At 36.3% G+C, this 21,498-nt stretch overlaps 1 protein-coding gene across 1 annotated transcript in view; it reads right to left on the bottom strand.

The window, feature by feature from the left end:
* CA10 (carbonic anhydrase 10) overlaps nt 1-21,498 on the bottom strand; it is a 657,942-nt gene that overhangs the window by 42,980 nt on the left and 593,464 nt on the right. Inside the window, exon 5 of the mRNA XM_051994265.1 lies at nt 7,627-7,722. Within this exon, the coding sequence (XP_051850225.1) occupies nt 7,627-7,722 (96 nt within the window). The remainder of the gene's footprint in view (nt 1-7,626; nt 7,723-21,498) is intronic.

The following is a 21,498-nucleotide window of genomic DNA, read 5'->3' as shown; positions in this document are numbered from 1 at the left end:
GAGGCATGAGTAGCTAAGGGATTAGTAAAGGTCTCCTGTAGAAGGTTAGATTTGAACTGAGTCTTGAATAAAGACAAGGAAACCAAAGAGGTAGAGGTAAGGTGCAAGAAAACCAGGAAAATAGGATGGGGCTAGATCATGAAGAGCTTTAAATGCCAAACAGAGGACTTGCCTGGACAGACACTTTTGAATGTGGCTCTCCTGACATGTAGGCAACTCTTCCTCATTGCACTGGCTTCTCTATTCCATTATATGTTTCTGTTTAGTAATTGGGACTTAACTATCTTAAAAATAGATCTATCTTAAGGATTGAGGATGTCACAGTATGAGTCTACTAGGTTAACTTTGAGTTTAGAAATTTCACTGATTATGTTCCTTCTGTTTTTCTTTGCAGCATTCTCTCTCTCTCTCTCTCTCTCTCTCTCTCTCTCTCTCTCTCTCTCTCTCTCTCTCTCTCTCTTCTCTCTCTCTCTCTGTTGTTTTTACTGGCAATATGGTATACTGTATGGATCCTGAACTTGGGGTCAGGAAGAAGTGTGTTAAAGAGACTATCTCATGCTTTTATTAATTGTGTATCCCTTTGTATTTAAGCTTTCGTGTCTCAATTTCCATGAGGGCACCAGATACAATGGCCTCCAAGCTTCTTTCTATCTCTAATACATGATCCTATGACAAAAAAAACAATTTTGGGACATTTGGCAGAGATAGATTTCTGCCCACCTGAGAAATGTGTGCATCCAACTCGGGTTCTTTTCAAAGACATGTGAGCATAGAATCAAATGTCACTTCCCTTATGGGTTGCCCTTCAGCTATTTGAAAGGCATTTCATAGATTACTTTCTGAATTGAGGTTCTTAACCTATGGTTTGTAAATTTGCTTTTAAAATTTTCATAAATATTTCAATATAATTTATATCTTATAAACTTGTATATATAATTTAACATATTTAAAAAAAACATTATTTTGATTCCCCAGATAGCCAAAAGAATATATGATTTAAAAAAGTTAAGAATTCATGTTCTACCCCAACACAACCCTAACGAGAGAGAAATAAAAATATCATTTACAATTCATGATAAACATGCTATGGTTCCACAAAGACACTTTGGGCCACTGTATGCTGAATATCTAGTTACCATTATACTTTTGGGTTGAGACCTTTATAAACTGATTAAGAACAATGGAATAAATTTCAAAAGTGCCCAGAGAAAACTTGTGAATTTTAATATACTGGTGCCAAGCATTGACAAGAGGCTAAAATATGTATTTGGTGTGAGATTAAATGGCAACTTAATGGTGTGGGATTAGAGTCAAATTAAATTTTCCTTTGGTCATTAGGAGAAGTATATGGGAAGATAGAGAGGGTAAAGCAGGGGTTAGTGGGATATTCATAAATGAATATCACAGATAAGCACATACCTCATTTTATTCCAACCTTTCCAATTCTACCATTCAAGTTTTGTCTAGAGTTCCAAGTCATGAGCAGTTAACTTTATAGGCTTAACTTTCTCCATAATCTTCCAATTTTATAAGACCTTCAGTCCAATGCTTTTAGACATCATTCTGGGAAGCACTTCCTATGAACATGCATCCTAACAATTACTCCCACAGGTGTACTGGCTATAGCTACTGTAGAATTAGTAAGGAAAGTTCTTGCCATCAAAGACTATGACACTGTGTAATTATTCAACATCAGAGAAACATTAGAATCTGTTTTAATTCTTTTACCTTAAGGACCACAGGACCGTTCAATCTAATGTGTAACTGAAACTTTCCATTTGTGATTGTTTTCCCTCTTAGAATGTGGACTTCTCTTAGATTTTTGTCCCTAAGATTTAGTGCAATGCTTTGCACACTGTAGATGTTTAATAGATTATTTTTTTTCATTGATTTATCTGGCTTATATAAAGGTGACTGCTTTTCAATGTATGCTTACAAGTTTTTCACCCTCAGAAAGATACCTCACTTTAGTTATATAACCTATTGTCAACTTTTATTATTACTTAGATAAATGAGATCTATTTGTTCTAAGAAAACATCAGCAGGTTATTTTCCTGGAATATTTTCCAATATTCCATTAACATTCTTTCTCCTTTCTGATTACTCTTAGACCTGCCTTAGAATAATGGACCCTATGCTTCATTAATATTGTACATAGTTTGGTTAAAAGACTTTTAAAATCTGTTATCATCTCATTTATACTTCCAAGGATGAATATAATGATTAATATCTCATAGGTATTAGTAATAATGCAATAGCTTTTCTTTTTTTAAAAAAAAATTCCCCCAAGGCAATTGGGACTAAGTGACTTGGCTAGAATCACGTAGATAATAAGTGTTGTATCTGAAGTTGTGTTTGAACTCAGATCCTCCTGTCTCTGGGACAGATGCTCTATCCACTGCACCATCTATCCGTCCCCTAAAAAGGCAATAGTTAATAGCAATAACAAAAAATATTTATGACTTTGTCTCTATTTCCCCCCGCCCTTTTTGATAAAATCAGGACTATGATTTCATTGGCATAGGAAATCCCAGTGTGAAAACTTTCTCCAACAAATGAGGGACTGGCATTTTAAAATTTTAATGAATCAGCAAGGGCATTGATGGGTTAAGTGATTTGTCAGGTTCACACAATGTATATCAGAGACAGAATTTGAACTTCAGTCTTCTGATTATCGAAGCCAGTCCTCTAACCACGATGTTTCTGGAGGCTACTTATAATTACATTAAATTAATAGATATTACTCTTTCTCTATTTGGATAATTTATAGCCTAGAAAAGTGCCCCTTAATAAATGGGAATTGAACAGGCTTGATGATGACAAGAAGAATCAGTAGTGTGCTCTGGTTGGACCCGATGTATGCAGAAAACTCAGAGGTAATCCTGGAAGAACAAGTGAGGCCGTGAGGTTCATTCTGACCAATTAGAAACAGGAGCAAGTACACTTGATCTCTTGATCTCCAGTAGCTATTTGCGCCAGGGAACAAGTTTTTTTTTTTTTTTTTTTTACCAATCAACATATAAGCTGCTAGGAGGCCCATTACAGTAATCTGGGGATGTGGTGGAAGAAAATGGCCTATAGGAGAGGAAAAACATGTTTCTGCAAACACATTTCCTCTTTGCTTGTTAAATACATCATCAATTTGGCAAGCAAAAATGCTGTATTCTAAGCTGATCAATCACCATAAGCCATAGTGAATGTCCAGATTACAGACGTGACTTTTACTAACCAGGGCTCTAAACCAGGGAGGTTGAAGCCATAAGCTGTGCCAAGAAATCTCAAATAAAGCAACCAGCAGGGACAGCTCATGTTAATATGTAAGAGTTGGCCATTCTCTCCATCCCTTGTCTTTCCAATTGCACAGGGAGCACAAGTGGATGTCTAAATTTTTGGCTGTGGGAGAGGTTTCTAAAATAGGTTAAAAGAAACAAAAGACAACTGCCCCCTTTGTAAAGGATAGTGTTACCAGATAAGAAGGTTCTCAGAACAAGGAAGAATCCACTGATTAAGTTCATGAAATGGCTTTCCATGGCTTAGTTAGGGGCTAAACTGGTATTATAAGAATTTGCCTGTATTTGCTAGCATTTGGGAATATTTAAATCTGATTTTCTTTCTCTCTGATCTGCTTTTTTTCAAAGGCCCTGAGGATTATGGTTCTGGAGAAAGAAAAGTCACAGAGGAAGTAGCTGGAATTAAAATCCAAGGCCTCTGACTTCAGCTTTAGTGCTATTCTCACAATACTATCCTGCCTAGAAAATATCATTAGGGAGATCAAATCAATGACAGCAGAGACCACAGAATACAACTTGCTAATTTTACAGATGGAGGAAACTGAGTCCTGGGGAGGTTGTGACTTGAAGTTACACAGGTAGTATCATAGGTGGGATTTGAGGATATAAGTGTCCTCTCACTCCACATAGCTAGTGCTTTTCCTACTATGTTATGCAGCAATTTAGGATGGGAGATGATACTGGTACTTTCAGAAGTAGCACCATTTGGATTATCTGGAAGAAGGTAGAATTTCCTTATGAATTTAACTTTGAAAAGTGGCAGTATATCTGTTGAGTTCATATAGTCATTATTTTAGAATTAGAAAGTGACCTTAAGGTTTATCCAATTCAGCACCCTAATTTTATAGATGGGGAAACTGGGGCACAGGGAAGTTGAAGTGTCTTATCTGGTGCCATTGACACCTGTGATAACATAGGAGAGTTGGGGTTGGAATTCATGTGCTTTCACTACAAATCCAACTCTTTCCATTGTCTCACACTGACTTCAATGTCCCTTTTCTTCTTTGGATAAAGTGTAGATTTGGAAAGGTAATGCTAATAATGTATTAGTGGTGGGGGTTGTGGCAGGGTACCATAGAGTTTTCAGAGGGCTCTTTTTATCAATTCAGAACTGCACTATAGCATCTGAGAACAAGCCAGAAACTGATGTTAAATAAAATCAGGCTTGGAGAATCCATCATAAATATATCTTTTAGAGGATGTCCTGAAATAATGTCACTTTAGCTGATTATCTTCTAGTTTTCTAAATATTTGTCAGCTTATAATGGTCTTATAGTAAATAAATCTAATGTTGGTTTCTAGGAATTTGGCTACTTAAAAAGATGAGAATATTGGATGGTAGCTTCTCTTTTGATTAGCATTTCAACTGGACTCAAATTTCCACTCTGTGCATTTCCTCTAATGACTTGGAACAAGAAAGCCCAATCTCCCAGCAGAGCAATAACTAGTGATATGGGCACACTGAATGAGCTTTGCAAAATGTTCCCTAGGGCAAGCAGGGCTAAGTTCACTCTCAAATGAACTTTTAATGACAATTAATGCTAAAGGGGGAGAGAATCCTAAATACGAGACCATGTTAAGGAAGAGACCCTTATATTCTCCTTAGGGAGGAGATAGAGAGCCCAGGACACTGGTCTTCAGAGAAGAGATAAAGGCTTTGGGACATTTTGAGGCTTTTATTGGAGAAGTTGTTGCCAGAGAAAAGGAGGAATTGGGTAGGATTCAGAGTAGAGTCAGGCTAGGCATGAATTTACTCTTCTTTGGGTAGATCTGAGGGAGAAAATATCATCTGACAGATTCCCAATTAAACTAATTTCTCCTGAAAGCTAAACTCAGTTATTTCTATACTAATGAAGGAGAATGTGTTGTCAGTGACTTCAGTTGTCTTGCTCTGGTTATGGTCTGTCTCGCAGTGATTACTAACTTTTTGGGATAGTGACACATTTGCTTATTGTTTGAAACTCTGCCCTTCAAATCCCACACTCCTATGTGTGGCACAAATTTATTTTAAGAATAAAAATGAATTGAAATTTGTGGGGATGGGGAATGAAGGGAATTAGGGGGATTATCCTAGTGAGTTCTTAAAGAGATGGGGAGATGCTTGGTATGGAGTACTAAGTAAGGGATGGGGCTGGAACATCAGTAATCTGGTATTCCTGGTAATTATTATTTGAGCTAGTATTGAGAGGCACCATGGACTATCATGATATTGAGAAAAACATGTAAGTTGAAATCAAAGGATTTAGATTTGCATTCCAGGTCTGTTATTTATTTCTGTGATCTTTAGCTCTCTAGGCCTCAGTTTCCTTATTTAAAAAAATCCCTTAGCTCCTTTCAGTTCTAAATCTGATACTTTGAGAATAAGAAAAATATATAACTTGGCAGTAATTATGAATATGTGGTCATTTCTCTCTTCCTTTCCTCCTCCTTTTCTTCTTCCTTTTCCTGCTACTACTCCTCCCTCCTTCCCTCCTTCTTCTTCCCTCCCTGCTCTCTCTCTGTCTTTCCTACTCCCCTTCTCTTTTCCTTCCTCTCTCCCTCTTCCCTTCCCTTCTTATCTTTCTCTCTCCTCAACCCTAGCACTTTGCATACTACTTAGGCACTTAGTGAATACCTACTGAATTGAATTATTCAATTGAAATTGCTCTTTTCCAAATTACCAATTACCAAAATTAGTAATGATGCATTAATTTCCAAATTCAATGGCTTTTTCTCAAGCTACATCCTTCATGACCTCATTGAAATGGACATTTCAAACTAGATATGTTAAATCCATGTTAAACTCATCATGTTTGAGACTAAATTCACTATCTTTCCTTGCAAACTCTCCCATCTTCTTAATTTCCCTATTATTATGAATAGTTCCATCATCCTTCCAGTCATTTAGACCTTTTAAAATATGTATCATCTTTAACTCCTCACTCCTTACTGCCCATCACTCTCCTCCCATATCCAATCAGTTGCCAGACTCCTTGTTTCTATCATCACAATACTTACTGTATATGCCTCTTCTCTCCTCTGACTCTGCTCCTGCCCTTATGCCTAGATTATTGAGATACTGATCTCTCAGCTTCTATTCTAGTTTGTCCTCCACAGCTGGCAAAATGGTCTTCCTAAAGAAGAATTCTGGCCATGTCAAGTTCCTACTATTAAAAAAAAAAAACCCAAGCAAACAACAACAAAAAACAACAAAACAAAAAAAAAAAACTCCAATAGTTTCCTATTTTCTCCAAGATCAAATAAAAAATGCTCTTTTTAAGTTTTAAAACCTTTCTTAACCTGCTCAGTACTTTTTCCTGTATTCTTACGTCCTATCCTGTCCCCCTCCCTCACTCCAGATCCTTTATTGCAGTGATGCTAGCCTTGCTGTTCCTCAAAGATGAATCTCCTGACTCTAGGCATTTTCACTGATTATTCCCCCTCCCTGGAATGCTTACTCTCCTTATCTCTATCTCTTAGGTTTTCTGGATTCCTTCAAGTCCCAGGAAAAATTTCACAAGTCTTTCTTGATTTTCCTTAATTCTAGGACCCTCTATGAATTATCTCAGGTTTATCTTATATATAGTTTATTTACATATAATTGTTTGCACATTGTAATTCTCATTAGAATGTAAGCTCCTTGAGGGCAGGGACTGTTTTTTGTTTTTCTTTGTGTCCTCTGTATTTAGCACAATGCCTGGAAAATAATACATTTTAGAAATGATAGACTTCTGCTTCAGAGTCTGTAATTTTTCTATTGTACTATGCTAATTCTTCCTTTTATTTTGAGAGTTTAAACATAGTCTGCCCTGGAAATTAAAGGTTTTCTAAAATGGAGCCTCCAAATATCTTTAGGAAAAACTTCATTTCCCATCAATTCTGATATAAAAAACAAAACAGCCTCAATCAGGTCCTTATTAGTTAACAAATGATGAATTCCTTGAAGTAGTCATTTGTATTTGAATTTGAAAATTTGCAGTTGTAATTTTGTAAAATGTGGTCATTGGTTCCAGCTCAGTGAAAATATGCAATGAAAACTGGAATAATACAACCACTTCGTGGTATCCATTATTTGTACTAATAAGGATCTAGATGTCTTCTATTGTTTAGTTTTGTTGCTAGAACATCAGTTCCTTGAGGTCGGGGATTACTTTATTTTTGTCTTTATATCTCCATTGATTAACAATGCCTGGCACATGGTAGGGGCTTAATAAAGTTTTGTCAAATTTAAGTAGTTTTGACTCATTTGAATATTTCTATAATCCAACTGATATCAAGTGAATATTATGGGAATCCACAATTCTTTTAGGTTTGGGGAGAAGATAGATAATGGAGTAAATAGATATAGGATACTTACTTTCATAAATATAGAAACTACCACCAATCCATTTGGACTTTTTGCAGCTTCTGTGACGTTTGTATATAACTCATGATTATAGTGGATTAGTTGAACCTGGCAGGAAAGATGAAAAAACAACAACAACAGTGGCATTAAAAAGGGCATCATACATCACATTCATGAGGATCAACAGCAATGCATGTTATGGATGATTAGAAACAAAGTCTTTTTCAAATGAGGGGATTTCATAGGAATTAAGGGTTCCATTTAAAATTTTTTTTACAAAGGTTTTCTGGCAACATGCATGATTTTAATAACCCCAGTGACCATCTGGCTCTGCCTGGCCCAAACCCAGGCTGTCTCTTCTAAGCTGTTGGTAAGTGAATTTCCTGGGGGCTGGTAGGTTCTCTGAGCTATAACAGCAGCTGGCACTGGTATCACAAAATGCTTTTCACAGTAATAGGGACAAACCAAGAGTAGTGAGTTAGGGAGGCAGATTGCCTAGTGAACTGCTGAAACTACAAAGTGAGAGGGAGAGAGAAAAAAGGTAGAAGGAGATGAGAGGTAGAAAGAGAGGGGAGGGAGAGAGAGGAAGAGGGAGAAGGAGGAGAAGGGGAGAGAGGGATGGAGAAAGAAAGCAGGGGAGAGGGAGAGACAAAGATAAAGACAATGAATGCAACAAAATAAGAGAATGAGGGAATGAAAGAGAACCAGAGAGAGAGAGAGAAAGAGAGAGAGAAGAGAAGAGAAAATACAATGAGAATAAAGGGAGAAAATGAGAAAAAAAAGAGCTCAAGCTTATGATGCTTCAGCCAAAAAAGGATAACTTCATTTTTTAAAGCAGCTTCACACTGAGCTTTTGCTTGCCTCATCCAACATGTCTTACCCACCACTGTCGATTACTGAACCCCTATGTTCATTGCCAAGGGAGAAAGAAACTGTATTGATCGTTGTCCAAAGTATTCAATTAAAAATTTGAAAATTAAAAGCCAGACAGTGAAACAGGATAAATGTTCTCCAAATAAATTATTTTTGAGGATCAGATTGATGATTTCCGTGGTGTGGGGAATTCCCAGAGAGAAAAATCTCTCTTATCAATTCAGATTACCTCTTGTTCTGCAATTTGTAGTTTTAAGGAATCTCAAAGGATCATATTATTAAAGCTGGAAGGGATCTTAGAGGCCACCAAATCTAAGTATCTTTATTTTACAGATAAGAGCTTAAATGATTTGCTCAGGCTCAAACAGCTAGTAATATGTGAATTTTTGACTATGAGGCTAACTTTCTATCTACTATAACATGATGTTTTTATTACTCTGGCTCTGATATTTGTAACTACATTGATCAACATGTTCTTTGAATAATTCTTTTGTAATAATGCAACTTGATTTTTGATGATTTTTTTTTGATATCTGACTAATCATTTGCAAGGATAGCACCCTGAGCAAAGGAATACCCTGGTATAGTGAAGTTCTTAGCAACGAATAAGGGAGGGAGATCCAAGAGTTTTCCCTGTGTTTGAAATAATCTTATTTCTTTTTGCACTTTCGATGAGTTTTGCCAATGGAGCCAGATGGTAGTAAAGCGACTGTTGTGTCATTGGAAGAGAAATCCCACTTGGGGGATGAAGCCTGTTCTCTGGTGGGAGCAGTGACTCTCCAGGGGTTTATCATATCCATCCTCTCCCAACAGACAACCTGGGACCTGTTTTCCTCTATTTTCATAGGTAAAGAAGTAGCCCCCTTATAAGTTATGCAGTGTGAAGGGAGTCTAGAGGCCCTGAGGGGGATGCTGTGATTCTCCCCTTCAGTACCTAGACAATTTCTAAATGAGAGGCAAAATGTGTACCTAATGATGTGCACAGATGATCTGTGACAACCCTCCCAGCACACTTGAGCAAGTGGAAATATATTAAGGAGCAACTTGGAAGTTTCAACAGAGTTTGAGAATTGAATTGTAAAGAGAAGTTGGTTCAAGAAATTGTATGGCCCCTAAGTAACACTTCTCTCTGACATTCCAGTCAGAGTAAGAGTATGGAAAGATCTATAGAGACAGGGACCACTTCTTCTAAAGTATACAGATATACATTACATTCAACAAGCTCTGAAATTTGAGAACTGTGCTTTGAATTCAGATAAAGTGACCTGGGGTATTCAGGTTGAGTCAGATAAACTAGCCCTCCAGTTTCTGATTTTCAATTTAAGGGAATCATTTAATCTTTCTGATTCTCAGTTTGTTTAACTGTAAAGCTGGATCATAGATTTAGAGATGAAAGGAAGTAACAAAATCTTAACCTACTCATTTTATAGATGAGAAAATTGAGACCCAGAGATGGGGAGTGACTTGTTCAACATCACTCGGGGAGTATATGGCACATCCTCACGTCCTTTCACTTCAAAAACATCATTCTTTTTACTGTGCCACACAATTATTTCCTCATATGATAATGCCAGTGTCTTCTCCCCTGAGAATTCACTTACCTACTCTGCATGTATCTTACATGGATCTAATTAATTACATGTTGTCTCTTCCTTCAAACTATGAACTCTGAAAACAAAGATCATTCTTTTCTCTATACCTATCACTTAGCACAATACCTAGCAAACAACAGGAGCTTAATAAATGATTGCTCATTGATTGATAATACCCACCATTCAAGGTTATTTAGAAAATCAAATGAAAGCATGTAAGCAAAGTACTTTTGAAGCTAAAAGTGATAAATGATACCATTATTGATATTATTATTTTGGTAAAAATATTTTAAAACTTGGAGCAACGTGTGTTATAGTGGAAAGAGGACTAAATGTAAAGTTAGAAAACTTGAGTTTTATGCCCAACCTGCCAATATTAAAAATCTATGACAAAGGTCAAATTAGTTGATAAACATTTTTTAGGCACCAACTGTATTAAAGGGTTGAGATAAATGTTGGGGATACAAAAAGAGGCAAAAAATAGTTTTTGTCCTCAAGAATTCACAATCTAATGGGGAGGGGGAATCAACAAGCCAACAAGTATATACAAACAAACTACATAAATAGGAAATAAACAAGAGAGGAAAGGCAATATAATTGTCAGAGATTGAATAGATCTTCCTATTGAAATGGGTTTTTAGCTGGGACTTAAGAAAAGACAAAGAAGGGGATAAGGAGGGAGAGCGTCCCAGACTTAGGGGACAGCTAGAGAAAATGCTCAGAGTCAAAAGATGGAATTTCTTGTTCATAAAACAGCAAGGAGATCAGAGTTATTAGAATGAAGAGTACGTGAGAGAAGTGATATGTGAGAAAATTGGAAACACATAGGAGGAGGTTGGAAGGACTTTGAATGTCAAGCAAAGGGTTTTAGTTTTGATCTTAGAAGTGATAGAAGGATAGCACCTCCTCTGGGGGGTGCTGAGAGGGGCGACATAGCCAGACCTGCACTTTAGGAAAATCACTTTGATAGCTGAATGGAGAATAGTTTAGAGTGGAATGAACCTTGAAATAGGGAAACCTACAAGCAGGCTATTATAGTCTAGGGGTGAGGTGATAAAGGACTGTACCAGAATAGTAGCAAGCTACTTTTAATTTCTTTGAATGTCACTTTACCCATCTATTAAACTGTGTCTGCCTTTTTCAACTTTACTAGGCTGTCATGAATATCAAATGATATTATGTGTAATGATGTAATTATACTGTATGTGTTTTTTAACTGGAAATCCCTACAAAACATGTGATTGCACACACAGGTCCAGATCTATGAATTTATTACTAGAGAACTTCTGATGTAGAAATTCTCTCTATTGATACATGCCAGACACTTGTTTATGAATTACAGTCCTAGAATATTGCTTCAGACATTGAAAGATTAAGTGAATTGCCTATAGTCATACAGATAGTATCTATCAGGCAGGTCTGAAACCCAGATGCTCCTGACTTCAAGGCCAACTCTTTTTTTTTTATTTTTGAAAAATAATATTTTATTCTTCCAAATACACACAAAGATAGTTTTCTATATTCACCCATGCAAAACTTTTGTGTTCCAAATATTTCTTCCTCTCTCCTTTCCTTCTCCCTCCCCAAGACAGTAAGCAACCCAATATAAGTTAAACATGTGCAGTTCTTCTAAACATATTCCCATATTCATCATGCTACACAAGAAAAATCAGAACAAAAGGGAAAAGAACACAAGAGAGAACAAAAAAATTGGTGAAAACACTATGCTTTAACCCACATCACTTATCATAGTACTCTGTGGATACAGATGGATATTCCATCAAAAGTCTATTGGAATTGGCAAAGCCAACTCTTTACCCATTATACCATACTGCTTCTCTATAAAAATAGAAACTATTGTTTCAGTTATGGGGTGTTTGTATATGTTGGGTCCTGCTTTCTAGAGTCACTAAGTTGGGATGACAAAACATACCATTGCTTTCTAGAGCCCCCACACCGGGGTGATTAAAATATATCTTCCTAGAGGAGAAGTGATGAGGTGGGACTCCTGAGGATGATGGAAAAATGGAGTCCATTTATTTCAAGAGCTTTCCACTTTTTATAATGTAACAAAAACAACACTGTACATGTGGGACCACAAACAACTTGCTGTTGTAGGTAACTTGCCACCTGGTATTGCTCTTCCACTTGGTATCACTCTGCTTCAATCACAACCCATGTTGTCACTACCCCCTGATTTCTCAGGAAGGCCAAGAACCCTTAAGGGAGATGTTGAGCCAAACCAGACATTGTTAGCAGGTTCCTTCTGGGCTGAAGGGTCTTATACCTTACCCAGAGTTTCCCCACTGACTATGATCCTCTACATATATACAGATATATATATATATATATATATATATAATATATATATATATATATATGTGTGTGTGTGTGTGTGTGTGTGTGTGTGTGTGTGTATGTGTGTTAAACCTTTCAATCCTCACTTTTAGATTTTTAAATATGTTTTTGCTTGATGGGCTATATGTCATACTTAACTTCTCCATGGAATCAATCAGAAGTCTGAACCAAGATTCAATCAAGGCTTAGACACTTCTATTAGATAAAACATAATTTCATAGTAGAACAGGAAGATTCAGGAAAAGGCCTTTTGCATAAATTCTGGATTTAAATTGAGTAAAGAGAAAACCTGGGATTTGAATAGTTAGAGTATAAGATAGAGAATATTCTGCAAATTGGGGAAGGGGAAAGAGAATAGCTTAAGAAAAGACACGAAGAGATAGGGATGCCTGTTATAAGTTGTGCTGCTGTTTTTAACTGTGTCTGACCCTTCTTGATCTTGATCTTGACCTCTTGGCAGAGGTACTAAGTGGTTCATTATTTCCTTTTCCAGCTCATTTTATTGATGAGAATATTGAGGTTAATGGGGTTAAATGACTTGCCAGAGTCATACAACTGGGAAGTGTCTGAGGCAGATTTGAACTCAGGAAGATGAGTGTTCCTGACTCCAGGTCTGACATTCTAGCTACTCTATCCATTTTACTACCTAGTTGTCCCTGGGAGAAACATAGGCTTTTAATGACTAGATTGCCCACTAAAGGATGAGTTTTTTTTTAGAAATGGTAACTCATGAAACAAAGAAAACTACAAAATCACCTTCAACCTTATAAGAGTTTCTTCCATTTTTGTAGTGATGGTAAGAGAATGACAGAAAAGGCAACAGAGGATACTAAAAAAAAATTACTTGGTCTTTTAGATTGTCATAACCATTCTATGATGCCCATGAATCAAAAGTTTAAAGTATTGTTTTCCACTTTCCTAATTAATTAGGAAAAAAATACAATAGCTACAAATATAAAATTACCAGGGAAAGGGATATCAAGGACAACCCCTGAGGCCAAAATAGAAGAGAGCAGCACAAAAGGAACCCCATGAGTCAGAATTGCTTGCAGGACAAGGAGGACAATGTAGCTGTCTCTCAAACCCAACTGTGACTGCTTGCCACAGGGCTTCTGCAATCTCAAAGAATAACTTCTCTAGTGAAGAGAAGAGATAAAGATACACCAGGGAGCAATAGAAAGTCTTACATGACATAGTGGGATAACTCTAGGAAAAAAAAGCCACAGTCTGCTTATTTTCCTTCCCTTCAATATATTTATCGGTCCATCAACATTGCCTTGGCAATGCCAAGTACAAGTCTAGCAGTTACTCGTGCATAACAAACATGCTTACTTCCTCATTCATCATACCTGGGGGAAAAAGGAAGCTACAGATGTTTCTATTTAGATCATCTATGCATCTAGGTTTGGGAAGTTGGGTCACAGAGGAAATACTTCTTGTCATGGCAAGTCCTTTTCATTAGGAGTGTCACTCCACAGTGCCCTACAGACATTTACGACGAACTTACATTTCTTGACATTTACTCGAGAATTTATAAGGAAAATTCTGCAATTCAAAATCCTGTTTCATTCAGAATTTGTGATAATTCATTCAATGGAATGTAAACTTCCTGAAGGCAAGTCTTTATGTTTGTCACACAGCAGATACTTTAACAGTGTTGGTTGAACTGAATTAATTAATAGCCAGTCCTCAATTTTCAAGAAAGTAATGTTCCTAAACAAAATAGCATATATATTAAAAACAAACAAAACATGAATGTTGGTACACTAAACCTATGGGAAATAGGGGCATACGTTCCCTCAAACATCCAAAACCTGTAATCTTTTGTTAGAGATTTCTGAAAATATGCTTTTCAGCAGACAGTTCTTTGTAATAAAACACTAATTCTTATAATATGCACTTTTTTCTACCACAGTGACCATGAAATAATCTATAAAATATAATACAAAAAATAAAATTGGTAACATGCAAAACATTTTTTCTTACTAATAATTCCCTAGAATTCTCTGGTCTTGTGTGTTAACATCTCAATGGAAAATACTTAAAAAAAAAAAGGCAATAAAAGAAAAAAAATACTGATTTCAGACAACATTTACTTTTTGTAATACATGAAATGTACCATTCTACAAATACTGTATTGCAAATACTATTCTTAAAACTAAAAACTTAAAAAAATGAATCTTATTTTCCACTGTTGTCACATGGTGATGTGAGGATACTGTTCTGTTAAACTACACTGCTGGAAACCTATTTTGGTTGTTCTATGAAAACCAAGGGCTAGGTTGCTGGGACTTTAGTTGCTGCTATTAAAAGACATTGAAATTAGTGAGGTTTAGATATCACCTCTGACACTCTGTCCTTCACAGCTAATGGATGGCATTAGAGACTATTAAGGATGCACCAAGCTTGAAATGATATATCTTAGCAGGATACCAGCCATTCCACAAATTTGTGCATCCGCCTCTCATTTTTCTTTCCTCTCTTATGAGTCTGTGAAGATGAGATTAGTAGTAAAATCACATGAATGCTTGAAAGTCAGGAAAGTTAAGTGTGAAGATTGACTGTATTTGGTTACCTTATCTTGAGCTGCCACATGCATTGAAAGCAATAAAATCACCCAACAACCCCCCTTCTTTCCCTCCACCATGAATTCCTGATTCCTGGAGATCTTTGAATAGAGAGAAGATGACCACTTTTAGGGGGTATTGTGGATAGAATTTCTGTTCAGGCATGAATTGCAAGGAACTTCTGGTATCATTTAGGGCAACTGTGATATTCTTTAATTTTATTATGTAGTACCTGATTATTCTCTAATTCAGATATCCCTCCTCTCAAAGTGATTAGGCTTTGCCAATTTCGGCCAATGCTTCTCTATCTATTTTTACTTTAGAGAAAGAACCAGAATGCTCCATGCCTAATTTTGACTAATTTTGATGACAGTAGAAGAGAAAGAATAGTTTGGTATTTCTCATAATAGAGGAAACAAACAGCTAAGACACAAAATTGCTTTGCACTTAGTTGATGCTTAACACTTTTTATAAATGTTTGTTGATCCATGACATTCTAAATATTTTACCTGGAGTTGGGGTTAAGGAGGGCAAATAAAGATGGGCTTCTGGTGATGAGTCAATTATTAACATCTCCTAAAGGGGATTGACAAATGACAGTTTATTAAATAACTCAAACAAAAGGAAGGAGGTATGAGGTTCAAATTGGGATCCAAAGGAATGTAAAAAATGAGGGTGAGTTACATAATGGTCTAGAATTTTTCAGGAATGCTGAAATCTACAGGACTGAGATAGACATGGAAAATCCGAGGGCCAGGATAGAGATATTAAACTAGGAAGGTTGTGGAAAGGCCTCCATGAGCTCATGAAAAATGAAATATATTATGTACAAAGTAATAGCAATGTTGTGGGATGATTAGCTATGAATGACTTTGCCATTCTCAGCAATACAATGATCTGAGACTATGAAGTGCTTATGATGAAAAATGTGATCCATATTGAATACATATTGAAGCACATGTTTAACTTTCTTTTTCTTGAGGGTTTTTTTTTGAGGGGAGGGAGATCTATGCTTTCTTTTGCAACATGACTTTTATGGAAATGTTCTGCATAACTTCATATGTACTTTCTCGGTGGGGGTTGGGTTGAAGAGGGAGAGAGAGAATCTAGACTCAAAGTTTTAAAAACAAATGTAAAAAAATTGCTTTACATGTAACTAGGAAAAATAAAACATTAAATAAGTAAACAATAAACAAGATACAAGAAGGCATGCTACTAGGATTGTTGGCAAACAGATGTAATCCAAATCCCCAAATCTTTGGTCTATTCTGAGGCATGCATTCTGTGTCTCTCCCTTCTCTTTCCTGCTTTCACTTGTTGTAAAGGCCCCATTTCTGTTCTTTCTGTCCATCAAGCACACTGTTGTGAAGCTTGGATACATAAACATATGAACCAGCTCTATTTGCTTAACCCCAGATCTCATTATCTGGATAGTGGCCATGAGCCCTCTACAAGAGAAAACAGCAGTAATCTGATTTCTCCATATCAGAAGAAGTCTTTGATGACTGATCAGGAAGTTCTATATTAAACCAACAAGTCAGGTTAAAAGGAAAGCTTGCAAAGAGACAGTAAATCCACTGCAAAATAATTCAGACACACAGGAGAGCCAGGATGAGTTGTATTCCATTTCTCAGAGCTTTTATAATCAATCAACAAGCAGTTATTAAGTGCCTACTATGCATCAGGCAATTTACTAAGCATGAGGGACCCAAAGATGAAATGACATAGTGTTTTCTCTCAAAGAGTTCACATTATAAAGAATGAATTTTCCCTTATCTAGGAGAAGTGAGTCACCAGCCTCTGATGGATAGGGATTGATTGTCTCATAAGTTGGGAGACCCTCTGGGGCTACCATCTGATGGTACAAATCCAAATCCACTCTCCACTCCAAATATTTAACTCTCATTGCAGAAATTAGTGAATTAAGGAGGAAAGTGACTGCTCAGGTTAGCCTTATTACTGAGGACATCCTCATGCAGCAAGGTTGTAGAAGATGCCACATGATACAAGGAACACGGATTCAAGGTGTTCCTGCCCATGTCAACCATGAGCCAAAGACTCAGAATCTTCAAGGCTAGTTTTTGTTGTTGTTGTGGTTTTGTTTTGTTTTGGCAGCTGTCAGTGGGAGTAAGAAGAAGACTATTAAATAATAAGTGCTACAATTTATACACAGTTATCCCTTCTACATAACAACTTTCCCCATCTTGATATTGATATATTGTGGCTCAGAATAATAAATCAAATAGGATTTAGGGAGTTTTGTGGGAGCTGCAGATGACATAGAGCCTATGAACAAATATTTAACCCAAATTTTACAGCAAAGCACTCTAAACACCCTATAAAAGGAAAAGAAATAATTCAAACTTTTGGTAAGAAGGGAAGGGTCAAAATTTTACTTGTATTTTCCAGATTGTTGGGTGCTGTACCTCTGCCCTCCATTATGTAGAAAGGATAACCATAGTGATTTAAGGTTTGTAAAATACATTACAAGTATTATCTTGTTTGATACTCACAACGTGGAAGGCAGATGTCATTATTATCATCACTTCTAACAGATGAGGCAACTGAGACAAACCACAAGTGACTTGTCCACAGTCACATAACTAGGTAACATCTGAGGCAGATTTGAACTTAATTCTTCTTGACTTTAAGTCTATACCTACTGACATCCTAAGTGCCCTTTGTAAAGTACTTTAACACACTATATGTTCTTTGACATATTTTTAGTTTTTTGAAGAAAATCATAGAAAATAAGAATTTTGAGCAAAGAACAGATCTTAGAGATCACCCAGAAATGTAGTGTTTCTCTGCAAAGACTTTGATGGAAAATGCTGCTCTCATTCTTACTAATTGTGAGACAGTAGGCAAATCCCTGAGCCTCAATTTTCTCACTTGTAAAAAAGGAAATAAACTAATATAGTAGATAGAATGCTGGACTCCACATGTCATAAACCACAGAACCTCAGCTTCTTTACTTGAAAAACAAAGATAAAATTATTCACAGTATTTGTAACGCATAGTTGTTGTGAGGTTCAGATTAGAAAGTATATATAAAGGGCTGCGAGAACAGTAGTTATTGTTTTTCTTGCTACATCTCTGAGCTGTTGTAGGGAAAGCACTTTAAAAATACTAATTGCAAAATGCATGAAAATGTATTATTATCCAGCTTCTTGATCCACAGGCTAAAAAAACTCAGTCCTCAGAGAAAGGATTTGACTTTGAGGTTCAGGTTATATTCTTAATAACTTTCATATGCACCCCCCCCCATATTTATATCTTTATTTGGTCCTAGAATTTCACTGGTATAGGGGACTTCTATAAGGCAATTCCATCTTCTGAAGTGGATTAGCAACTAGTCTTTAACTTGTAGTTTTTGAGACTTGCTTGGAGGCATTGGGCAGTTTAAAGTGGATTGCTCACAGTGATAGCCTTCATTTTTAGAGGTATCCTCAGAGTTTCTGGGTTATCTCTGTGTGTATGTACACACACATCTATATTTATATGTCTATCTATACATCTGTATACATATGTATATGTGTATGTATGCATATATATATCCTATAAGAAAGAGAGAGATTGAATCCAATGAATATCTTATGTGGTGACTAAAAAACAAGATAGGGATTGTTTCCATGATTCTTTCTTTAACAAATAGTCCTTCAATGACAACTAGAAAATAAATGTTCAGAATTACAGAAATCAGTTAATAAGGAAATCAACAAGCTTTTATTAAGTACTTGATCTGTGCCAGACATTGTGCTAATTGAAATGGGAATACATAGAAAGGCAAAAAAAATTCCTAATCCTCAATAAGCATACTTTCTAATGAGGGAGGCAACATATTGATAAATAAATATCTAAACAAACAAGGGAATGAATAACATGCTTATTCTGTCTTTATGCTGATGATCTAATTTTATGCCTGAATAAGATACGCTCATAATGCTTGTTAGGTTTTTCATTCAGGTTCTACAAGATTGGGCTTTCTCTTTCTCTCCCTTCCTTTCTCCCTCTGTCTCTCCTTCCCTAGCTCCCTCTAAATGTATCCCTTCTTTTTCCCCTCTTTCTCTCCTTCTTCCCACTGTTTCTCCCTTCCTCCCTCTGTTTCTCTGTCTCCATCTCTCTTCTTTCTTCCTTTCTTTCCATCCTCCTTCCTTTGTCTCTGTGTCTATCTGTCTCTTTTCTTCTCTCCCCCTCTCCTTTCTCTCCCTCCCTCCTCTATTTCTTCCTCCCTCCCTTTCATATGCTGTAGTCCAGTGTCACAGATTGCCTATTACACATTCCAGATGGATGTCCTGCAGGCATCTCGAACTCAACATGTCAGAAACAAAACTCATTATTTTTTCCTAAAAATCTATCATCCACCCTTCCTTCCATCTTCTTTTTAGGGCACCTTCACCTTTTCAGTCCCTCAGGTTCACAACTTGGACTCACTTTTGCTTCTCTAACTTCGCTCCCCATGTACATTCCATTGAAGAAGGAAATGGCAAACCACTCCAGAATCTTTGCCAAGAAAATCCCAAAGGGGGTCATGAAGACTTGGACATGAATTAAAAAAAAATGACTGAGCAACATTAAGAACATATATCCAGTAAGTTGTTAAATCTTAACTATTCCATTTTCACAATCTCATTCTTCTTACTCCCACAACTTAGTTCAAGTCCTCATCATCTTTCACCTTAATATTGCAATAGCCTATTTTACTTCTCTGTCTTAAGCCTCTTTCTCATCTAACTCATCCTCTAAACCAGTGGTTCTCAAACTTTTGTTTTCAGTATCTTTATCCTATGAAAAATTATTGAGGATCTCTCCAAAGAGTTTTTGTTTATCTGGATTATATTTATAGACATTTACCATATTGGAAATAAAAACTATTTTTGAATTTGTAGATCCTCTAAAAGGGTTTCAGAGATCCCCAGGATTCTCTAGACCATACTTTGAGAACCACTGCATCTAAATACTCGGTAAAGGGATAGTCTTAAAGCATTTCACTAATGATGAAATTCTCTTGATCAGAAACCTCTAGTAATTCCCAATTGCCTCTGTTTAAAAATTCATATTCTTCTTTTTGGTTTTTCATGATCTTCACAGTCTGATTCCAAACTACTTTTTGAGGTTTGTTTTGTTATGCCACAGTTCTCTTATTGTCCTGACTCAGTTTCCTTAATTATCCTGACCCAGTCCTGCCTTGGTTCCCCTGTTTCTCAGTTCTGCAAAACCTCCCTTCCCTCTTTATCAGAATACTTGCTAGAACATCAGAATGACTCTCCCCATCCCAAGCTATTAGAATATCAGATACTGTCTTATCAAGATGCCTCTTCCCATGTCTGGGGTGCCTCCCCCTGATTATGTCATCCCCTCTCCAGAGGCTCACCCCACCCTGTCAGAATCCTATTCCTGCTCTCAGTACCCTACCTCTGCCCTTGCCTCAGTCTATCTTCTATGTCTGAGTCATGTGTATATATGTCATTGAGAACTCTGATCGTTTACTGGATTCTTGGAGATGATACTCATTCAGCCCTGGGACCAAATATGGATCCCTTGGTCCCAGTATACCTCTCCATTTAATAAATTATTAAATAGTCTCTAATCTCTGTCTTATTCAGTTTCTCTGGCATTACAGTTTCAAATGACTACCCTTCACATACTTTACATTATAGCTATAGTGGCTTATTTGCTATTTCTTGTATATAATATTCCATTTCCTGAGTCTTTGTGATTTTACGTATGTGGTTTACTTTTACCTGTAATTTCCTTACTTGTTCTTCATAGAAGTCCTAACTTTCTTCAAAGTTCAACTGATCTGCCATCTTTCATACATGGCGATTTTTAATCCACTGAGATCTAGCACTCATGAAGTCTCTTTATATGTGGTTTGTATTTAATTATAAGTGAAAGAGTTGTTTCCTCCAATGGAATTAAAGTTTCTTCGGGGCAGGGGATTTTTTATTTTTATTTTTTTAGCTAGTGACTAGCATGGTGTCATAGACCTACTTGACACTTAATACATATTTATTAATTGCTGATTGATTGAATACTAGTCAATTTAATCAAGATTAGTCAATATATAAAATAAATGTTTTCTATCTTAGTAGCACTCAAAACAGTGAGTTGTATATAATAGATGCTTAATAAATACCTGTCAAAAGCCAACTAGAGCACACCACTGTTAAATAGCTTGTTCAGAATCACACTTCTAGAGGAAGTGTTAGGGATAAAATTGAAGAATCCTGATTGCTATTTAAGCTTTCTTTCCAAAGAAAAGTTCTAGGTTTTGGTCTTAACTCTTCCACTTTTAATTCAATTCAGTTTAACAACTTTTATTAAATGTTTTCCATATATGAGGTATTGTATTAACTAGGTGAATCACAATCTCTCTATATATCATTATATAGGAATACTAATACCCTGGCCTATATATCCTTTATTGATTGGTGTCTGTATAAAAATACCAAATGAGATACTAAACAGTGATTTGCTGTTGAGTTTTGTAC

Source organism: Antechinus flavipes, chromosome 4, assembly GCF_016432865.1.
Source record: "Antechinus flavipes isolate AdamAnt ecotype Samford, QLD, Australia chromosome 4, AdamAnt_v2, whole genome shotgun sequence".
Classification (NCBI taxonomy): Eukaryota; Metazoa; Chordata; class Mammalia; order Dasyuromorphia; family Dasyuridae; genus Antechinus; species Antechinus flavipes.
The sequence above is the reverse complement of the archived record's forward strand: the minus strand, read 5'-3'. Positions and strand labels throughout refer to the sequence as shown.